Source organism: Chiloscyllium plagiosum, unplaced genomic scaffold (assembly GCF_037043375.1).
Source record: "Chiloscyllium plagiosum isolate Xiang-an unplaced genomic scaffold, Cpla_swu_hap1 HiC_scaffold_9, whole genome shotgun sequence".
NCBI classification, from domain to species: domain Eukaryota; kingdom Metazoa; phylum Chordata; class Chondrichthyes; order Orectolobiformes; family Hemiscylliidae; genus Chiloscyllium; species Chiloscyllium plagiosum.
In genome coordinates, this window is record NW_028270147.1 from 702,883 (window position 1) to 725,502 (window position 22,620).

The following is a 22,620-nucleotide window of genomic DNA, read 5'->3' on the forward strand; positions in this document are numbered from 1 at the left end:
ATGCTGTTGCTGCCCTGCAATTAAATGCAGTTACTTTTTCTCTGATGGAGTTATTTGAGTTCTTTGATACTTTTGGCCTGTTCAACAGGCCAAATGTCTGAGCTGAGCAGATTTTGTTAACGACAGTCTGTCAGAGAGTGAGGACAATCTTTCTCAGTTTGAAGTAGCATTATTATTAATATCCTGACCTCCCAATCTCCATTCTATTCCCTGTTGGACTGAGGTGAAACGTTCTTTCAGTTTGCCTGTACAAGGGGAGATGCAGAATACTGTGGAATGTTCTTTCTTTCCTGCTCTCATTAACTGTGTAAATCACAGCCTTAAAGCAGACAGTTGAGGAATGAAGCAAATTTGAAACAGAGAAAGTCTATTACATCCCTTCAGCAGGTTTCCACACTGTAAGTAATCTAATCTAATCTAATCTAATCTAATCTAATCAAATCTAATGTCCTGCCATTCCCTCAGATTATAGCTGATCTGTACCTCAACACTGTTTCCCCAGCTTTGTTCAAAATCTCTCAATCCTTTTTATCAATTTGAAAACCTCAGAAAACACCCCAGAATCTATATCATTTCTGGGGCAGCACGTTACAGATTCCACTGAGGTGGTGTGAGTTGGATTGGGGTTCACTGGGTTAGGGACATTAGGGTGAGGGTATGGGGGAGGTTGGTCTTTGTGGAGCTGAGATTGGAGTTGGAGGGGCAGTTTGAGGTTTGTGGAGGTGTTGGGAATAGGAGGGCTGTTTTGAAATGAGTTGTTGTATTGGGATTGGGTTGCAATGTGATTGGTTGTAAGGCTGTGTTTGGAGTTGGATTCCTGAGTAACTCTTGAATGATGTTCAGTGTACATGTGGTTATTATCATTGAGAAACTGACTGGATGATTGTTTTCAGGGATCTCCTGGCGAGCGAGGAGCTGCTGGATCTGCTGGACCGATTGGTCTTCCTGGCCGTCCTGGTCCTCAAGGGGGCCTTGGTCCTGCTGGAGAGAAGGGAGCTCCTGTAAGTGTTGTCCATCTTCACGGGGCTGAAAGATCAGCCTGTAGTTACATACAATTATAGCCCTTTGCTGCAGCCGCCCTGTTCTGGGGTCTCTGCTCTACATGGAGCCTCTCAGCTGCCTTCACCCTAATACCACATCCTTTGAACCTTGTGTATTTACCCAGCTTCCTCTTCATATTATCAATGCTGTTCACCTCGAACCATCCCAGTGCGAGTGAGTTCCACATTCTCATCACTCCCTACCTTCCTTTCTGCAAGTGGAATCCATGCTCTTTGTCATCGCAAAACTCTCCTTCAGGTCAACCCTCGCATTTTGTAGTGAACGAGTCAGCTATCCCATCACTCCTCTCTTTGCTTTTCTCAATCAGTCTTGCACCTTCCCTTCTGCATTAACATTCTTTTCTTGAATCTGGAGTGCATAACTCAGCACAAGTTCGATGCAGGTTCATTAAAATTCTGATCCTCCAAAAATGCATGCCAGCTGTTCACTCTGGTATGTTTAATGATCTTATTTGTCTGCACAGCTACTCACCATCATCCAGAGACTTCAACACCTTCAGCTCATTTGCAGTCTTACTTTCCAAACTGTGAATTACTTCCATGTTCTTCTTACTAAAATAGTTCATCTTACACCTAATCAAGTTCGTAATTTACCCACCATTGCCTGGTCAAGATCTTCGTTAATGTCTGGTTCCCAGCTAACTCTGTTCATCAGAAACTCACTAATGTGGTTTCAGAGTGGACCTCAGCAATCCTACTCTTTCCCAATGAGTTAATGACCCTGATCTTCCTACGAATGTGCACCACCTCACACTTGCTGATATTCATACACAGACTGCAAGTTCCCTGATGCTGCTGTGTACTTCATCAATGTCTGTCAGGAATCATTCTGTGCTGGAGATCCTTCAGCCTGTCAGCTCTCTTTGACAGAATAGTCAGGATTATTCCCATATTCTTGTGTCTTGTCCAGGCCCTGTACAAACCCCACTAAAAATTATCATTAGAATGAGGTCCTATAACCTTCCCGGGTTAAGCTTTCCAGGTCAAAAGCTCTCCACATGCAAAGGCATCTTTGTCTCCCATCCATCATTTGTCAATAGTTTTGACACTATGACCTCTGCTAATTGACTTTTGTTTCTTGATCAAAACCCCTCATTTTACATAGACGTTACAGCGCAGCACAGGCCCTTCAGCCTTCGATGTTGCACTGACCTTGAAATTAATCTGATGCCCATCTAACCGACACTATTCCATTCTCATCCACATGTCTATCCAATGGCCATTTAAATGCCCTTAACATCAGTGAGTCTACTCCTGTTGCAGGCAGTGTGTCCCACGCCCCTATTACTCTGAGTTAAAAAGAAAACACCTCTGACATCTGTCCTAAATCTATCACCCCTCAATTTAAAGCTCTATCTCCTCATGTTAGCTTTCATCATCCAAGCAAAAAGACTGTCACTGTCCACCCTAAACGTTGATTTTCATGCTCCTCGGATGCTGCCTGACCTGCTGTGCTTTTCCAGCAATCAACTCGAATCTCCAGCATCTGCAGTCCTCACTTTCACACTATCTAACCCTCTGATTATTTTATACATCTCGATTAAGTCACCTCTCAACCTTTTCTGCAACAAAAATAGCCTCAAGTCCCTCTTCCTTTCCTCGTCAGACCTTCCCTCCATACCAGGTAACATTCCTAGTAAATCTCCTCTGAACCCTTTCCAAAGCTTCCACATCCTTCCTATAATGTGGTGACCAGAACTGCACGCAATACTCCAGGTGCGGCCTTACCAGTGTCTTGTACAGCTGAAGCATGACCTTGTGGCACCAAAACTCAATCCCTCTACCAATAAACACCAACATACCGTATGCCTTCTTAATAACCCCATCAACCTGGGTGGAAACTTTCAGGGATTTATGTACCTGGACACTGAGATCTCTCTGTTCATCTACACGGCCAAGACTTTTACTATTAGCCCCATACTCTGCATTCCTATTACTTCTCCTGAAGTGAACTACCTCACACTTTTCTGCATTAAACTCCATTTGCCACTTCTCAGCCCGGCTCTGCATCTTATCTATGTCCCTCTGTAACCCACAACATCCTTTGGCACTATCCACAACTCTGCCTACCTTAGTGTCATCTGCAAATTTACTAACCCATCCTTCTACACCCTCCTCCAGATCATTTATAAAAATGACAATCAGCAGTGACCACAAAACAGATGCTTGTGGCACACTACTGGTAACTGAGCCCTAGGATGCACATTTCCCATCAACCACCACCCTCTGTCTTCTTTCAACTCGCCAATTTCTGATCCAGGAAATACTCTAAACCTCTAAGTCACCTCTGAACTCTTGCTTGTTGTGAGGGGAAGGGTTTGAAGTTTCCTACGTCTCAGAATTGAACTCCCTCATCCCTCATAACAGCCTGAAAAATGTACCGTAGACCTTCCTCAGGCCTTCACACCATTCAGGGAGAGCACCGCTGTGAGGCTTCAGCTGAGGGCTAGTTAATAGATTTGATCTGCCACCTTTTAGGATTCACAGATTTGAACATTTGGAACGCTACTGCTCAACAATATTTTAAAAAGTGACAAATGACACATCCTTGTGATTGAATATTAATCATCCTGAAGTGTTTCATCTCAAACTCCTCCATCTCTGCCAAACTGGGGTAGCAGCTGGCAATGTTTCTGCCCGTTCCACTCCGTCAGTCACACTGGCCTCAAACCCACCATGTGACCTGCTGTCACAGCCCACATGGCCAGGGCCCTCTTCCTCAACTCCAACCAAATGTTAACATTTTTAAAATGACACAAGTTCCTACATTTCCCTGACTTTTAGACCAATGTCAATAGAAAGCAAGGCTCCTTTCTGAAATGAACAAGAATTATTTATTATAAGTAATTAGACAATTAGTCAATTAAATATCTGCTTCCCAGTTTCGATGTTGAGATAATCGTTCTTTGGTTAGCCAGGCCAATGTCCATCAAGTCTGAACCAACACTCCGAAGAGCTTCACACTCAGACCTAGCCCCCTACCATATCCCCACGACCCCCCCTAGTTACGATGGCCTATGCTCCTAATCTGCACATCTTTGGACTGTGAGTGGAAACTAAATCATGTGGAGAAAACCCATGCAGACAGAGGGAGAATGTACAAACTCCACAGAGACAGTCACCCGAGTCTGAAATCGAACTTGGGTTCCTGCCGCTGTGGGGCTAACCACTAAGCCTCTGTGTGGCCAGATGTCTTTCTCTGGAAGCTTCCACTTTTTTGTAAGAAGTGGAGAGCAACTGATTCACTTGGAAAATGTCTCTGATTTATCAGCCCTCAGCAACTGCTGCAGGAGAAGTAGCTGATTCTCTTCAAGCTTTTTTTACTGCAGAGAACAGGCAGCTTCTGCTGGGGAGAACCACAGCATACCCTTCAGTGTCTTTTTCTTTTTCTCAGTCCCACTGTCTCTGTAACTTGTTTCTACTTCCAACCTACTCGGTTACCTGAGAACCAATCAGCTTGACTTGTAGACAACTCCTTGCATCCTGATAATCCGCACATTGCAGGAATACACAGCCACAAAGAAAAGATTTCCCAATAAATATGAAGGTTCCTACTATGAAATTATGCAGCCATCCTGGTAAATCCCTGCTTTGTAAAACTATTCTTTATATGGTAGTCCACAGTTTCTAAAAAAAAACACAGTCTCTACACTGTGGACGTTATATGTTACTGTCTCTCACACTCTGTGTGGCTGTACCCTCTGGGTCTCGGAACATCTTCCACCACTCCCTGTGCTTCCTGTCACTAATCACATCCTGGATCAGACCCTCCACCAGGGCGATTTCTTACCGAATGCATCTTCCTGAGGAGCAGGTTGGCAGGTAACCAGAGGGAGCTAATTGGTCATAGTGCCATGGACCTTGATCTTTTCATCTCCCCAAGTGACTAACACAATATTTCATTCAGGAGGAGGAGGAGACATTGGGCCTCCTTCCACCTCTTGGCCAGTTGAGACTTTTTATTGGTCAATTAATAACCCTATTAATAAGCAATGCCCTCTTAACTACCACTAACCCTACCCTCACACCACCAGCTGTAACCTTTCCTGCAAAGGACAGAGGCTGGCTTCAAGTGTAACTCCAACAGTTTTTACTTTTCATGTTGACTGTGACCAGATAGGGATAGACCTCCTTTGTGAGTCTATTCAGCCCCTCAGTGACACTGCAATGATATTTCCCAACACTACATCCCCCACCCCATGCTGTTCCCCTCCCTTTGAACTGTCTATACCTTGGATTCTCACCCCCATGGCATCCTGGTTGATGCCTGTCAGTCTGGGCTTAGCAATACACCTCACTTTCCAGTACAAAGTCAGAGATAACCTGTCAATCACTGGCTGCAGTACCAACATTGACCTGTGCTCCTAGGGGCGCTGCTGGCCATTTGCTTAGAGGTGGAGCATTTCCCCAGGGAGTGGAGGAGGTCTCACCTAAAGCCACTAACATTCTGCTCACATCAAACAGCTACAGGGAAGCCCAGCAGAATGGGTTCACCCCAGCATTTTTACTAGGCGTTGGGATGACCCTGGCCACAAGTAAAATAACCACCATTATTTCCTTTACACAATGAGCGTTTTATTTTTAAATAAGTCTCTTGTTCTGACATGATGTCAAATACCATCTGACAGGCCAGATATCCAACATCTGCTGCAGCAGAGTGATCAATATTCACTTTTCCTTCAGTGACATTATTCTAATTGATCTTAACAATATCTAAGCAGTCTCTCCCTAATTAACATCAGCCTTTCCAAATGGATGGTCACTCGTGTCTGTGGTCATGCGGTAGGGTTCATAACAACAGAAAATGTTGCCGATACTCAGCAAGTCTGATAGAATCTGCAGAGCCAGAATCAGAGATAACAACATTTTAAAGTGCAAATATTCAACAGGACATGATGACATTGCTACCAGACCTGTGGGTATTTCTAATGTTTTCAGTTTTTATTTCAGAAAAGTATTTTGCTGCAGTGACTCCCTGTCACTGATACCAGGCTGATTGGCCAAACAGCAATGTGGCACAGAGTTGGTGTCCCGATAGATAAATGCTGCTGATCCAATTATGTAGTCTGCTTCAATCTCAAACTGTCTGTTTGTAAACCTGCCGCTGACACCTTCAGGATCGACTGAACCCCTCCCTTCCTGGTTAATTGAGGCATGATGAATGGATTTTCAAACCTTTACCCATGTTTCACTTGCCTCTTTTTGTCCTCTTCCAGGGGGAGAAAGGACCCCCGGGTCCAGCTGGTCGTGATGGGGTGCAGGGACCAGTTGGTTTGCCTGGTCCTGCCGGGCCACAAGGACCTCCGGGAGAAGATGGTGACAAGGTGAGCGAGCACTCCACCTCCCATTATTCTCCTATCACACGCCTGACTTATTGCCTTTCCAATGGTTGACAAGGTGATGGTGAGACTTCTTGACTTGTTACTTAAGGTCATTTCGCAATTCATAGAGATTAAAGGTGGCCATTCAGCCCATTACACCAGCTCCATAATTTATAGATGAGGAAAGAGCCTTATTGTCTTTGGGATCGATCAGGCCAGATGTAGATATGAGCTTCACTTACCCAACTTTCCACAAATCCCTCAACATCCCAGAAAAAAATGTTTAATCTCTTTTAAAACGTCTCATTGATCCCACCTTCCAACGTCATAAGTTGTTTTGAGAGAATGTTCCAGAACTCCTTCCCATCCTCCCCCCCTCGTGAAGGGGAGGTATTTCCTGTCCCTCACTCGTGAATGGCCAGGCTCTGATTGGAAGGTTTTGCCCGTCCACAGGGGAATCAGATTCACTCTGTCAGCCCAATCAACTCCTTTTAATTATTCTAAACACCTTTAATTATTTTAAAAGTAATGAATTACATTCCAAAATACACCTTTTTTCCTCAAACAATTTAACTTCAACCTCCAGATCATCTGGAGAACTTTGGTCACCACACCAAGAACTGAACACCTTCCTTCCACCATCCCTGACCCCTGACCCCACTGTCCCTCCCAATGGCCTGCTACTTGTTGACCAGCCTGTAAACAGAGGGGCCATGCATCTGTTGCCCATTGGCTGTGGGGACAGTGACCATGAGATTTCCCGAGAGATGGAGACGGTGTGGGGGAGGGGGACATGGAGCGGAGGAAACACAGGCACCTCCCCCTCCCTGCCCCCCCACTCTTAAGCGCCCCTTCCCCCCTCAAATTATAACGTTTCCACATTGTTTATCACCAATCAGATTTAAGCCAGGAGAATGGATCAGGGTGGGGAGCTGGACAGGGTCAAGGGAAGGGAGGGAGTGGGAGGGGTTTGGAGGATCAGGGTGTGATCATGATCTGGGGACGTGGATCTGGTGGGTGTGTCGTTCAGAACTGGGGATGGAGGGGGTACATGGTGGATGGTGGGAGGGAGACATTTCCTGACACAGCGAACGTGAGGGTGGAGGGGTGGTGAGGGTCGAGGGGACAGTGAAGGTGAGGGTGGAGGGGTGGTGAGGATTAGGGTCAAGGCGACAGTGAGGGTCGAGGGGTGGTGAGGGTGAGGGTCAAGGGGACAGTGAGGGTCGAGGGGTGGTGAGGATTAGGGTCAAGGCGACAGTGAGGGTCGAGGGGTGGTGAGGGTGAGGGTCAAGGGGACAGTGAGGGTGAGGGGACAGTGAGGGGACGGCGAGGGTCGAGGGGACAGTGAGGATGAGGGTTGAAGGGGCGGTGAGGGTCGAAGGGGACAGTGAGAGTCGAGGGGTGGTGAAGGTGAGGGTCAAGGGGACAGTGAGGGTCGAGGGGTGGTGAGGGTGAGGGTCAAGGGGACAGTGAGAGTCGAGGGGTGGTGAGGGTGAGGGTCAAGGGGACAGTGACGGTCGAGGGGTGGTGAGGGTGAGGGTCAAGGGGACAGTGAGGGTCGAGGGGTGGTGAGGGTGAGGGTCAAGAGGACAGTGACGGTCGAGGGGTGGTGAGGGTGAGTGCCAAGGGGCGGTGAGGGTCGAGTGGACAGTGAGGGTGAGGGTTGAGGGGACGGTGATGGTCGAGGGGACGGTGATGGTCGGGGAGACGGTGAGGGCGAGTGGAGAGTGGACAGTGAGGGCAAGTGTAGAGTGGACAGTGAGGGCGAGTGCCAAGGGGCGGTGAGGGTCGAGGGGACGGGGACGGTGAGGGTCGAGGGGACGGTGAGGGCCGAGGAGTTGGTGAGGGTTGAGGGACAGTGAGGGTCGAGGGGTGGTGAGGGCGAGTGTCGAGGGGACAGTGAGGGCAAGTGCCAAGGGGCAGTGAGGGTCGAGGGGACGGTGAGGGTCGAGGGGACGGTGAGGGTCAGGGTCGAGGAGTTAGTGAGGGTCGAGGGACAGTGAGGGACGAGGGGACGGTGAAGGTGAGTGTCAAGGGACGGCAAGGGTCGAGGGGACAGTGAGGGTCGAGGGGACGGTGAGGGTCAGGGAGACGGTGAGGGCGAGTGTCGAGGGGACAGTGAGGGCAAGTGTAGAGTGGACAGTGAGGGCGAGTGCCAAGGGGCGGTGAGGGTCGAGGGACGGTGAGGGTGAGGACCAAGGAGTTGGTGAGGGTCGAGGGACAGTGAGGGTCGAGGGGGCGGGGACGGTGAGGGTCGAGGGGACGGTGAGGGTGAGGGCCGAGGAGTTGGTGAGGGTCGAGGGACAGTGAGGGTTGAGGGGTGATGAGGGCGAGTGTCGAGGGGACAGTGAGGGCAAGTGTAGAGTGGACAGTGAGGGCGAGTGCCAAGGGGAGGGTGAGGGTCGAGGGACAGTGAGGGTTGAGGGGACGGTGAGGGTGAGGGTCGAGGGACAGTGAGGGTCGAGGGGACGGTGAGTGCGAGTGTCAAGGGGACGGTGAGGGTCGAGGGGACGGTGAGGGTCAGGGAGACGGTGAGGGCGAGTGTCGAGGGGACAGTGAGGGCGAGTGCCAAGTGCGGTGAGGGTCAAGGGGACAGTGAGGGTGAGCAGACGATGAGGGCAAGTGTCGAGGGGACGGTGAGGGTCGAGGGGACGGTGAGGGTCGAGGGGAGGTCAGGGTGAGTATCGAGGGGACGGTGAGTGTTGAGGGGTTCAGTCTGAGATTTACTGATCCACTCGGTGTGCAGTCAAAGTGAGTTAGGATTCCTGAAGAAGGGCTTATGCCCGAAACGTCGATTCTCCTGTTCCCTGGATGCTGCCTGACCTGCTGCGCTTTTCCAGCAACACATTTTCAGTCAAAGTGAGTTACCCATCCCAGCAGAAATGACCAATTGATGATCCCATTTCTGCGATTAATCTTCATTTCTGGCATAAATATGCAATATGGGGGATCTTTCAATTTAGGGAGAGACCACCAGATCTGGGATTTCTTCCCAATCACTGGATCATTCTCAATATTGTGATTTATTCCAGTGTCTGGTCCTGGTGTTTATTTCAAATTCAAGATCAAAGCCCAATTCCAGTAACGAATTCCTAGTCCCGATTAGTTTTATAAAGACATTGCCTTGGGATCATTGGTAATTCCGAATTTCTGGAGTATTGATCACTTGGGGAATAGAGGTTGGGATTGGTGAAACTGCACCAAAGCAGGATGATGCTAAAAAGTTTGAAAAATATAAAGATAGATAAGTCCCCTGGGCCAGATGGGATATATCTAAGGTTGCTACAGGAAGCGAGGGAAGAGATTGCTGCACCTTTGGTGATGATCTTTGCATCCTCACTGTCCACTGGAGTCTGCCAGATCATTGGAGGGTGGCAAAAGTTATTCTCTTGTTCAAGAAAAAGAATAAGGATAATCTTGGGAATTACAGACCAGTCAGTCTTACATCAATAGTGGGCAAGGTGTTGTAGAGGATTCTGAGAGACAGGATTTATGATAACTTGGAAAACATAGTTTGTTAGAGATAGTCAGCATGGCCTTGAGAGGGGCAGGTCATTCCTCATAAACCTGATTGAATTCTTTGAGGATGTGACAAAACACATTGATGAAGGTAGAGTAGTGGGTGCGGTGTATATGGATTTTAGCAAGGCATTTGATGAGGTTCCCCATGGTAGGCTCATTCAGAAAGTAAGGAGGCATGGGATACAGGGAAACCGGTCTGTCTGGATACAGAATTGGCTGGCCCATAGAAGACAGAGGGTGGTAGTAGATGGAAAGTATTCAGCCTGGAACTCAGTGACCAGTGGTGTTCCACAGGGATTGGCTCTGGGACCTCTGCTCTTTGTGATTTTTGGAAATGACTTGGATGAGGAAATGGAAGGGTGGGTTAGTAAATTTGCCGATGATACGAAGGTTGGTGGAGTTGTGGATAGTCTGGAGGTCTGTTGTAGGCTGCAGTGGGACATTGACAGGATGCAGAACTGGGCTGATAAGTGGCAGATAGAGTTCAACCTGGAAAAGTGTGAATTGATTCATTTTGGAAGGTCAAATTTGAATGCAGAATACAGTTCAAAGGCAGGATTCTTGGCAGTGTGGAGGAACAGCAGGATCTGGGGGTCCATGTCTATAGATCCCTCAAAGTTGCCACCCAAGGTGATAGGGTTGTTAAGAAGGTGATGGTGTGTTGGCTTTCATGAGCAGGGGGATTGAGTTTAAGAGCCATGAGGTTATGCTGCAGATCCATAAAGTCCTGGTTAGACCACACTTGGAATATTGTGTTCAGTTCTGGTTGCCTCTTTGTAGGAAGGATGTGGAAGCTTTAGAGAGGGTGCAGAAGAGATTTCCCAGCATGCTGCCGGTACTGGAGGGTGTATCTTATGAAGAGAGGTTGAGGGAGCTAGGGCTTTCTCATTAGAGCAAAAAAGGATGAGAGGCGACTTGATAGAGGTGTACAAGATGTTGAGAGACATAGACAAAGTGGATACCCAGGGACTTTTTCCCAGGGTGGAAAGGGCTATTACGAGGGGGCATCATTTTAAGGTGATTGGAGGAAGGTTTAGGGGTGATGTCAGAGGTAGATTCTTTACACAGAGAGTGGGGGGGGGGTGTGGAATGCACTGCCAGCGGTGGTAGTAGGGTCAGAGACATTAGGGACATTTAAGAGACTCTTGGATAGGCCCATGGATGATAGTACAATGAAGGGCACGTAGGTTAGTTTGATCTTCGAGTAGGATAAAGGATCGGCACAACATCAAGGGCCGAAGGGTCTGTACTGTTCTATATTCTATGAAGCTTTCATTTGATTGTTTGTTCCCACAGGGTGAGGTTGGGGAACCTGGTCAGAAAGGAACAAAAGGATCAAAAGGGGAGCAGGTGAGTGAGGCGACTGATTCCTGATGGAAATATTCCCATGGTTCCTCCCTCTCTGCTGTTTTACAGCACGTGGCTCCATTCAGAAGTCTCCAGTAACTCAGCATTTTCACAAAAAGTCCTGTTTGTATCAAACTCCAATCCCTCAGCACTGACCCTCCGACAGTGCGGCACCCCCTCAGCACTGACCCTCTGACAGTGCGGCACTCCCCCAGCACTGACCCTCTGACAGTGCGGCATCCCCTCAGCACTGACCCTCTGACAGTGTGGCACTCCCCAGCACTGACCCTCTGACAGTGTGGCACTCCCCCAGCACTGACCCTCTGACAGTGCGGCACCCCCTCAGCACTGACCATCTGGTGGGGAAGCCTTCACTGTTTCTGGGTGTTCTTTCAGAGTGGGGCCTTGTTGCTATGGCACACCTTTCACCCATTCCCTCTGTCTGGGATGCTCCCAGTGCGAGCTGAACCTTGATGGACAAGCCCAAGATTCCCTTCAGCCTCTCGCTGTCTCACCTGAACCAGCTCAGCATCTTCCCAGGCCTTACTGAGCTACCATTGTCGTCTTTACTCATGTCAGCGCTGAGTGTCCTCAAGGGAATGTTGTTGTGCAGTAATATTGTCCCTATCTCTGATCCAGGATGCCTGGGTTCAAGTCCCACCTGGTCCCGAGTTGTGTTAAAACATCCTGAACAGGCTGATTCAGGAAATCCATTCCATGACGGTGCAGGCTTGGAGCAGGTCACCCTGTCTGACAGTTTAACCTTGGAGCCTGGTTTTGTGCGACAGCCCAGTACTGGCTTCACCTCTTTCCTTTTGTCTCTTTCCTCAGGGACCTCCTGGACCTCATGGTCTTCAAGGACCTATTGGACAGCCTGGACCAGCAGTAAGTCACTGCCCTTGCTGTCACTGGTAATTCTACAACAAGGACAATGCTCATCAAAATAATGGGAGGCAATTCATCGAAACATCCAAAGCCAGAGCAGGAATAGGCCATTTGGCCCCTCAAGCCGCCTCTGCCATTGCAGATGATCATTGCTGGTCATTGAATTCTAGTGCCTTTTCCATTTCTTCCCATACCCTGGATTGCTTGGATTCCCTGGATTAGCCGCTACAGTGCGTTCTTACATCTCGTTGGTTATGGGAGATCTCTAACATTGCTCTAATGATCCTCTTAGTTTTCACAAACCGGTAACAGGAACTCGCTGACCAGGAAGACCAGTGGAACCTTGTGTTGGGTTTTCTTGTGTTTCGATGAGTTAGTGGACAGCCATTGAGGAGCAAACACAAAGAGAAGGTTCTCCAACACAAAACCCACCTGATGTCTTTTCTCAGGGCTTCGAGATGTTTGGACAGTATTACACAGTTGGAGAATGTAGTTGCAGATTTGAGTTAGAATCTTCCTCAGAATAAATAAAGACAAAATCTCATGAGGCATTGCATCATTTGTGCATAAACATAGCCACAGCCAATTGGAGATGTCCTACAGCCAAAGTCTCCACAGCTGCCTGTGGGAACGAGTTCCAGAACTCCCATCAGATTTTAAGGAGTTTCCCCCTTGTTCCTGACATCACAACCCCAACCCCACTCCTAGTAACTCACCTCCTGATTCCCCAAAGCCTGTCCAAATTCTACAAGGCACAAGTCAGGAGTGTGATGGAATACTCCCCACTTGCCCCTGGATGGGGGCAGCTCCACTCAAGAAACTTGACACTATCCAGGACAAGGCAGGCCATTTAATTGGCTCAGCATCCACAAATATCCCCTCTCTCCACCACTGACGCTCAGTAGCAGCAGTGTGTACCATCTACAAGATGCTCTGTAGGAATTCACCAAAGATCCTCAGGCAGCACCTTCCAAACACATGACCACTTCCATCTAAAAAACAAAGGCAACAGATACAGAGGAACACCATCATCTTCAAGTTTCCCTCCAAGCCACTCACAATCCTGACATGGAAATATATCACCGTTCCTTCACTGTCACTGGATCAAAATCCTGGAATTCCCTCCCTAAGGGCATTGTGGGTCAACCCACAGCAGATGAAAACAGCTCACCCCCACCTTCCCCCACCTTTGTGGGCGGCACGGTGGCACAGTGGCTAGCACTGCAGCCTCACAGCGCTAGAGACCCGGCTCAGGCGACTGACTGTGTGGAGTTTGCACGTTCTCCCCGTGTCTGCGTGGGTTTCCTCCGGGTGCTCCGGTTTCCTCCCACAGTCCAAAGATGAGCAGGTCAGGTGAATTGGCCATGCTAAATTGCCCGTAGTGTTAGGTAAGGGGTACATGTAGGGGTATGGGTGGGTTGCGCTTCGGCGGGGCGGTGTGGACTTGTTGGGCCGAAGGGCCTGTTTCCACACTGTAAGTAATCTAATCTAATCTAATTCCCCAGAGTAATTAGGGATGGCAGCAAATGTGGGCCAGCCAGTGACCCCCACGTCTCATGAATGAAGGAATAAAAAACGCTTGGGGATTTATCTTACTTTATTCCCGTTAGTTTCTCTCGTGCTTTCTGTGGAGAGTTATTTGGTCCTTGATTATTTTGTAATTTTGGAACGCTATTGGTGTCTTCCACCGTGAAGTATTTATTTAACTGCTCTGCCATTTCCTCATACCCTGTTACTGTTTCCCCATTTTCATTCTCTCAGGGGCCTATGTTCACTCTTGCTTCTCTCTGTCGTTTGATCACAAAAATGCTTCCACGTGGTCACCTCAAACACCTCTCCGGCTTCACTCCCCAGAGTGATATTCCGCACTGTACCGCCCCTTGTGGGCTATCTTCATGGTGATATAAAAAGCTCTCCTCAACACATTTCAAGAAAGCTGTCCCTCTAAACCCCTTACACAACGACTATCCCAATTAAGGTTGGGGATGTTTAAATCTTCTGACATAATTACCTTGTTATTGTTTTTACGCAGCTCAGTAAATTGTCTCTATAATCTGCTCCCCTATTGCCCTCTGGATGTTGGGGGGGTGGGGGGGCTGTATAATACACTCCCAGCAATGTCACTGTCCTCTCTTTGTTCCTAAACTCTACCTGCAAAGCCTCATTTGAAGATCCTTCCAACAATTGCTCCTCTGTACTGCAGTAACTAACTCATAAATTAATAATGTTCCCCCAGCCTCCTGCCTCTCCTTCCTGATGCTGCCTGCCTTGCTGTGTTCCCCCAGCCTCCTGCCTGTCCCTCCTGATGCTGCCTGCCTTGCTGTGTTCCCCCAGCCTCCTGCCTCTCCTTCCTGATGCTGCCTGCCTTGCTGTGTTCCCCCAGCCTCCTGCCTGTCCCTCCTGATGCTGCCTGCCTTGCTGTGTTCCCCCAGCCTCCTGCCTCTCCTTCCTGATGCTGCCTGCCTTGCTGTGTTCCCCCAGCCTCCTGCCTGTCCCTCCTGATACTGCCTGCCTTGCTGTGTTCCCCCAGCCTCCTGCCTCTCCTTCCTGATGCTGCCTGCCTTGCTGTGTTCCCCCAGCCTCCTGCCTGTCCGTCCTGATGCTGCCTGCCTTGCTGTGTTCCCCCAGCCTCCTGCCTCTCCTTCCTGATGCTGCCTGCCTTGCTGTGTTCCCCCATCCTCCTGCCTGTCCCTCCTGATGCTGCCTGCCTTGCTGTGTTCCCCCAGCCTCCTGCCTCTCCTTCCTGATGCTGCCTGCCTTGCTGTGTTCCCCCAGCCTCCTGCCTCTCCTTCCTGATGCTGCCTGCCTTGCTGTGTTCCCCCAGCCTCCTGCCTGTCCGTCCTGATGCTGCCTGCCTTGCTGTGTTCCCCCAGCCTCCTGCCTGTCCCTCCTGATGCTGCCTGCCTTGCTGTGTTCCCCCAGCCTCCTGCCTGTCCGTCCTGATGCTGCCTGCCTTGCTGTGTTCCCCCAGCCTCCTGCCTGTCCGTCCTGATGCTGCCTGCCTTGCTGTGTTCCCCCAGCCTCCTGCCTCTCCTTCCTGATGCTGCCTGCCTTGCTGTGTTCCCCCAGCCTCCTGCCTGTCCCTCCTGATGCTGCCTGCCTTGCTGTGTTCCCCCATCCTCCTGCCTGTCCCTCCTGATGCTGCCTGCCTTGCTGTGTTCCCCCAGCCTCCTGCCTGTCCGTCCTGATGCTGCCTGCCTTGCTGTGTTCCCCCAGCCTCCTGCCTCTCCTTCCTGATGCTGCCTGCCTTGCTGTGTTCTCCCAGCCTCCTGCCTGTCCCTCCTGATGCTGCCTGCCTTGCTGTGTTCTCCCAGCCTCCTGCTTGTCTACTGTGAATGTCAACATTGTTGAACTCCCTCTGCCTTGGGGCCTTTTCAAGAGAATTCCAAAGAGTAATGACCTTCTTTGAACACCTGCCTCCCCCCCTCCAATCTTTGCTTAGAATCCCCTTGTCTTGCATCATGTTTCCTTTCCATTGGTGATGTTATCCTACGGCCAGAGACTGAACTGTGTTTGTGTTCTTTTCTCGAGGGTGGAGATGGGGAGCCGGGTCCCAGAGGTCAGCAGGGAATGTTCGGACAGAAAGGTGACGAAGGACCGCGGGGATTCCCTGGTCCACCCGGGCCAATTGGTCTTCAGGTAATCCTCCAAAAATAATAAAACTGAAACTCTAGGGAGGCGCTGATAATACATGCAGAGAATGCTGGAGAAACACAGCAGGTCTGGCAGCAACTGTGGAGAGAGAGAGAGAGAGACAGTTAATGTTTTGAGTCTGGTATCACTTCTTCCAAACTGAAAGGGGTTAGAAATCTAATTGGTATTTTATACTTTTGGAAAACCTAGAGGGTTAGGTCGAACATCTAGAATGTTCTGGGATTGGTTTAAGGGTGGGAGAGATTAAATATCAATGATGTGATGGACCATAAAGTAAAGGAAATGATCATGGTTGGAGCTAAGTCACAAAGCCATGGTCCGGCGTTCATTAGCTGAATGAAGGACATCGCTGAGAGAATTGAATAGAAACAGGAAAACAAGATAAAGACTGGCATTTGGCAGGAGACCAAGAACAGAAATGTCAGTGTGAAAATCAGGTGGAGAATTCAAATGTCAACTGGAAGATCAGAGCTAAACAATTTATACACAATGCCTGCAATCTCATTAAAATCCCTTTGGGGATCACTCGAGTACTCTCCAATCAAACTGAATATCAAGACAAGACAGGAGATGTTGTGTCGTGACCCAAAGACCAATGAAGAAGGTGCATTTATCGAGCAACTAAAAAGGTGTGAGAAAGAGGGTTAGAGACAGACAGCGATACAGTGAGAGACAGACAGACAGAGAGAGACAAAAACAGAAATTGCTGGAAAATCTCAGCAGGTCTGGCAGCATCTGTGGAGAGAGAAATCAGAGTTAATGTTTCAGGTCCAGTGACCCTCCTTCAGAGCTGATGGTAGCTCAGAAGATGTTGGTGTACATGCAGGAGATAGGGTGGGCGTGAGGACAGAACCCAAAGAGAGAGAGAAACCGTTGGATAGATAAAGGAGTGGATAAAGGTCAGTCTGGGGGCATGAAGCTGCTAATGGGGATTGTTATTAATAGCTGACAATGGGTTGTGTGTGCTAGCAGCCCATGTGCTGACAGAGCCTGGTGTGTGAGGGAGAGGGGTGGGGAAGGACAGGGGGAAGGTGCTCCGGCCCTAAAATTGTTGAATTCTATATTGTGTCCAGAAGGGGAGGCTGAGGGCTTTCAGTGAAGTCTAATCAAAGTTCAGTACAGATTTTGTGTAACAACCCAACTTCTCAATTCAACCCTCTTGAAAAAAAAGTCAAGGTTTTGATTTAGCTTCTGATTGGGGAGCAGTCAGTGTTTTGCATTTCACTCTACACGCAGTCACTGAGTGTGCACCAGGAAACTGAAGGGTACTGTCTTCGTACTCTGGAATTAAATAGAGCACAGAACCCAGGGGTTTAACCAAGATGTTCAAAATCAGGGAGAGAGTTTGATGGAGTAAATCAGGAGAAAGTGTTTCCAGGGGCAGGAGGGTGAGAGAGCAGAGGGAGACAGATTGAAGGGAATCGGGAAAAGCCCCAGAGGGGGAGGGGAGGGGGATTGTTTTACACAGTGAGTTGTTGAGATCTGGAAGGGCGATGGGAGCAGATTAACTCATAGCTTTCACGTGGGAATCAGGGGGATACAGGGAAAGGAACATCACGGAGGGCTGTGGGGAAGGAGAAGGGAGGGAAATTAAAGCAGTTGATAGTATGGGCTGAAGTTAGAAACAGGAAAGGAGAGGTCACCCTGCTGGGACTTTTCTATAGGCCTCCGAATAGTTCCAGAGATGTAGAGGAAAGGATAGCAAAGATGATTCTCGATAGGAGTGAGAGAGACAGGATAGTTGTCATGGGGGACTTCAACTTTCCAAATATTGACTGGGATCACTACGAGTACTATAGATGGGTCAGTTTTTGTCCAGTGTGTGCAGGAGGGCTTCCTGACACAGTATGTAGACAGGCCAACAAGGGGCAAAGCTATTTTAGATTTGGTACTGGATAATGAGCCCGGCCAATTGTTAGACTTGGAAGTAGGTGAGCACTTTGGTGATAGCGATCACAATTCTGTTATCTTTACTTTAGTGATAGAAAGGGATAGGTGTATACCACTGGGCAAGAGTTACAGCTGGGGGAAAGGCAAGTACGATGTGATTAGGCAAGATTTAGGAAACATAGGATGGGGAAGGAAACTGCAGGGGATGGGCACATTAGAAATGTGGAGCTTATTCAAGGAAAAGCTCCTGTGTGATCTAGATAAGTATGTACCTGTCAGGCAGGGAGGAAGCTGTAGAGCGCTGGAGCCGTGGTTTACAAAGGAAGTGGAATCTCTGGTCAAGAGGAAGAAGAAGGCTTATGTTAGGATGAGATGTGAAGGCTCAGTTAGGGCGCTTGAGGGTTACAAGGTAGCCAGGAAAGACCTAAAGAGAGAGCTCAGAAGAGCCAGGAGGAGACATGAGATGTTGTTGGCGGATAGGATCAGGGTAAACCCTAAGGCTTTCTATAGGTATTTAAGGAATAAAAGAATGACGAGAGTAAGATTAGGGCCAGTCAAAGATAATAGTGGGAAGTTGTGTGTGGAGTCAGAGGAGATAGGGGAAGCACTAAATGAATATCTTTCGACAGTATTCACTCTAGAAAACGACAATGTTGTCGATGAGAATACTGAGATACAGGCTACTAGACAAGGTGGGATTGAGGTTCACAAGGAAGAGGTATTAGAAATCCTGCAGAGTGTGAAAATAGATAAGTCCTCTGGGCCGGATGGGATTTATCCTCGGATCCTCTGGGAAGTCAGGGAGGAGATTGTCGAGCCTTTGGCATTGATCTTTAAATCGTCATTGTCTAGAGGAATAGTGCCAGAAGACTGGGGGATAGCAAATGTGATTCCCCTGTTCTAGAAGGGTAGTAGAGACAACCCTGGTAATTACAGACCAGTGAGCTTTACTTCAGTTGTTGGTAAAGTGTTGGAAAAGGTTATGAGATAGGATTTATAATCATCTAGAAAAGAATTATTTGATTAGGGATAGTCAATATGGTTTTGTGAAGGGTAGGTCGTGCCTCACAAACCTTATTGAGTTCTTTGAGAAGGTGACCAAACAGATAGATGAGAGTAAACCGGTTAATGTGGTGTATATGGATTTCAGCAAGGCGTTCGATAAGGTTCCCCACAGTAGGCTATTGTACAAAATGCAGAGGAATGGGATTGTGGGAGATATAGCAGTTTAGATCAGTAATTGGCTTGCTGAAAGAAGACAGAGGGTGGTGGTTGATGGGAAATGTTCATCCTGGAGTCCAGTTACTAGTGGTGTACCACAAGGGTCGGTGTTGGGTCCACTGCTGTTCGTCATTTTTATAAACGACCTGGATGAGGGCGTAGAAGGGTGGGTTAATAAATTTGCAGATGACACTAAGGTCGGTACAGTGTGGATAGTGACGAAGGATGTTGTTGGTTACAGAGAGACATAGATAAGCTGCAGAGCTGGGCTGAGAGGTGGCAAATGGAGTTTAATGCGGACAAGTGTGAGGTGATTCACTTTGGTCGGAGTAACCGGAATGCAAAGTACTGGGCTAATGGTAAGATTCTTGGTAGTGTAGATGAGCAGAGAGATCTTGGTGTCCAGGTACAAAGATCCTTGAAAGTTGCCACCCAGGTTGACAGGGTTGTTAAGAAGGCATACAGTGTTTTAGCTTTTATTAATAGAGAGATCGAGTTCCGGAACCAGGAGGTTATGCTACAACTGTACAAAGCTCTGGTGCGGCCGCACTTGGAGTATTGTGTACAGTTCTGGTCACCGCGTTATGAGAAGGATGTGGAAGCTTTGGAAAGGGTTCAGAGGAGATTTATTAGGATGCTGCCTGCTAGGGAGGGAAGGTCTTATGAGGAAAGGCTGAGGGACTTGAGGCTGTTTTGTTAGAGAGAAGAAGATTGAAAAGTGACTTAATAGAGACATATGAGCTAATCAGAGGGTTAGATAGGGTGGACAGGGAGAGCCTTTTTCCAAGAATGGTGACGGCGAGCACGAGGGGGCATAGCTTTAAATTGAGGGGTGATAGATATAGGACAGATGCCAGAGGTAGTTTCTTTACTCAGAGAGTAGTAAGGGTATGGAATGCTTTGCCTGCAATGGTAGTAGATTCGCCAAGTTTAAGTACATTTAAGTCGTCATTGGACAGACATTTGGACGTACATGGGATAGTGTAGGTGGGATGGGCTTCAGATTGGTATGACAGGGTGGCGCAACATCGAGGGCCGAAGGGCCTGTACTGCGCTGTTATGTTCTATGTTCAGTTGGACAGTTCAAAGATCTGGCATGGACATGATGGGTTGATTGGCCTTCTGCTGTCTCTGAGTTCATGCTCTGCACTGACTGATTAGGAAGAACAGAGATCCTCATTGTCCACCCTTCCCTACCCTAGGCCAGTCTGAAATCCTATTGGATGTGGTCAAGGCTGAGCAATGACCTCTAATTGGACAAATCATTGGGCAGAAATGGCTCTGGGGGAATGACAGTTGAAATTGAATGAGCTCCACCCAATCCAATAGTATCACACAGCCTTTGAGTGGAGGCATTGCAGTGAGTTCCTGAGAGGAATGAATGTGTTGTACGTAGCAGGCACAATTATCTCTGGAGCTAAGTTACTATAGACCTTTCCCCATGCTATCTGTACTACTCCTGCAGTCATCACAAAAGTTAATGATTTTAAGGAAGTCTGAAAATTCCCCAACAAATCTGATTTTTCACACCTAGGTGAACAGAATACATGAGTCAGACTTTTTTTCCCAGGGTGAAGGATTCAATAATGAGAGGTCACACTTTCAAGGTGAGAGGTGGAAAGTTTAAGGGGGATACACGCGACAAGTACTTTACACAAGGGTAGTAGGTGCCTGGAACACGTTGCCAGCAGAGGTGGTAGAGGCAGGCACGGTGGATTCATTTAAGATGTGTCTGGACAGATGGGGAGCAGAGGGATACAGATGCTTAGGAATTGGACAATAGATTTAGACAGTAGATTTGGATCAGCTCAGGCTTGGAGGGCCGAAGGGCCTGTTCCGGGGCTGTAAATTTTCTTTGTTCTTTGTTCTAAAAAGAAATCACGAAATGCAAGTAAGCAGATTCTACAGATAAACAACTATGGACTGTCAACCATGTAACTCCATTCAATAAAAGTCTAACTCATTTATAAAGACACAAACAGATGAACACAAAAAGGGTGTTATAGGCAGAAGCTAGTTCAAGGCTCTTGTCCTTAGGGTTTGCTGAGCTGATCCTTTTGCTGATCAGATGCTGCTACTCAATGTTCCTTCTCCAGATATTCTCCCATCGCTTGTCGGAGGCACAGAGTGACTGGTACCCATGTATAAAGGTTTCTGTTATATTCAGTATTGGTCACAGCCATCAGCAACGGGAAAGAGGAAATGAACTGGCTGCCTTTGGGTTAAGATACCTTTTGCTGCAGCACAGAAACACTGCTCCTTCACTTCCAGAGCTCTAATGGCTTCTGATTGAAACCAACAAGCTGGCAGCCAGCTGCCAGGTGCTTTGCGTAGAAGGAAAATTTGGGAAAGCAGTTCAATGTTTGCTGTTCACAGGGTTCACTGACATAATCCTTTCAGACCATCAAGATCTGCTGCTCCTCCATCTCTAATTTCCAACTACTTTCAGTTCCTTATAGAGCAACTGGTTACAATGTTATAAAGTCTTTGGCTAATTGGGTTAGAAACTTCGAGCAACTGGTGAGGTCAAATAAACTGACTTTCTTCAGACTTTTACTGTTTTTTCCTGCAGAGATGACATCACCTCCCTTTCCAGATGTCTGCAAGGTTAGGATTATCTCATTCACACCCACCAGCTCCCTGGGAGCCAATCACATTGCTGTTGGCAGGCAGAAGGCCTTTGTCATGATAACTAATAGACCAATCAGCTGCTTGTTGCCAGCAGTAGCTTTCTTCATACACAGCCCCCTGACTCCAGCTCACCCGTAACAAACCTCCCCGATGATTTGAACAAACAGCTGTGTAAACAGCACTTACAATGAGGGTCAAGAACACGGCTTTTATAAAGTGCAGTAATGTTGTACACAATCCTTGTTTTTGGAAGTCGTGACGTGGAGCTGCCGGTGTTGGACTGGAGTGGACAAGGTCAGAAGTCACATGACACCAACTTAGTGTCTAATAGGTTCATTTGAAATTACAAGCTTTGGAAGCGCTGCTCCTTCATCAGGTGAAGTGCACTTCACCTTCAAATAAATTTGTTGGGCTATAATCTGGTGTTGTGTGACTTCTGACCTTGTGTTTGGAAACAGTCCTTTCACAGAAAAAGAAACAGATTATATCATACAATAAATGAGCTTATTTGTAAGACAAATGCCTGTTCTATTTAGTCTCACCAGTGATCTATCCTGTCTCACTGAGGCCACAGACTTCGTGTAGAGAAAGAAGGAGTGTTGGCAGAGAATATCAGGGCTGATAGCCCTGGAATTGCAAAACCTGCGCCCACACCTCCTCCCTCACTACCATCCAAGGCCCCAAAGGAGCCTACCAAATCCATCAAAGTTTTACCTGCACATCCACCAATGTCATTTATTGTATCCGTTGCTCCCGATGCGGTCTCCTCTACATTGGGGAGACTGGGCGCCTCCTAGCAGAGCGATTTAGGGGACATCTCCGGGATACCCGCACCAATCAACCACACCGCCCCATGGCCCAACATTTCAACTCCTCTTCCCACTCTGCCGAGGACATGCAGGTCCTGGGCCTCCTCCACCGCCGCTCCCTCACCACCTGACGCCTGGAGAACGCTTCATCTTCCACCTCGGAACACTTCAACCCCAGGGCATCAATGTGGACTTCAACAGCTTCCTCATTTCCCCTTCCCCCACCTTACCCCGGTTCCAAACTTCCAGCTCAGCACTGTCCCCATGACCTGTCCTACC

General features: G+C 48.2%; 1 protein-coding gene across 7 annotated transcripts in view; it reads left to right on the plus strand.

The window, feature by feature from the left end:
• Window positions 1-22,620, plus strand: part of col11a1a (collagen, type XI, alpha 1a) — a 490,074-nt gene that overhangs the window by 391,517 nt on the left and 75,937 nt on the right. For all 7 annotated transcript variants that reach the window (XM_087990322.1, XM_087990323.1, XM_087990324.1 and 4 more), the window contains 5 exons: window positions 894-1,001; window positions 6,278-6,385; window positions 11,201-11,254; window positions 12,083-12,136; window positions 15,668-15,775. In XM_087990322.1, the coding sequence (XP_087846448.1) occupies window positions 894-1,001; window positions 6,278-6,385; window positions 11,201-11,254; window positions 12,083-12,136; window positions 15,668-15,775 (432 nt within the window). The remainder of the gene's footprint in view (window positions 1-893; window positions 1,002-6,277; window positions 6,386-11,200; window positions 11,255-12,082; window positions 12,137-15,667; window positions 15,776-22,620) is intronic.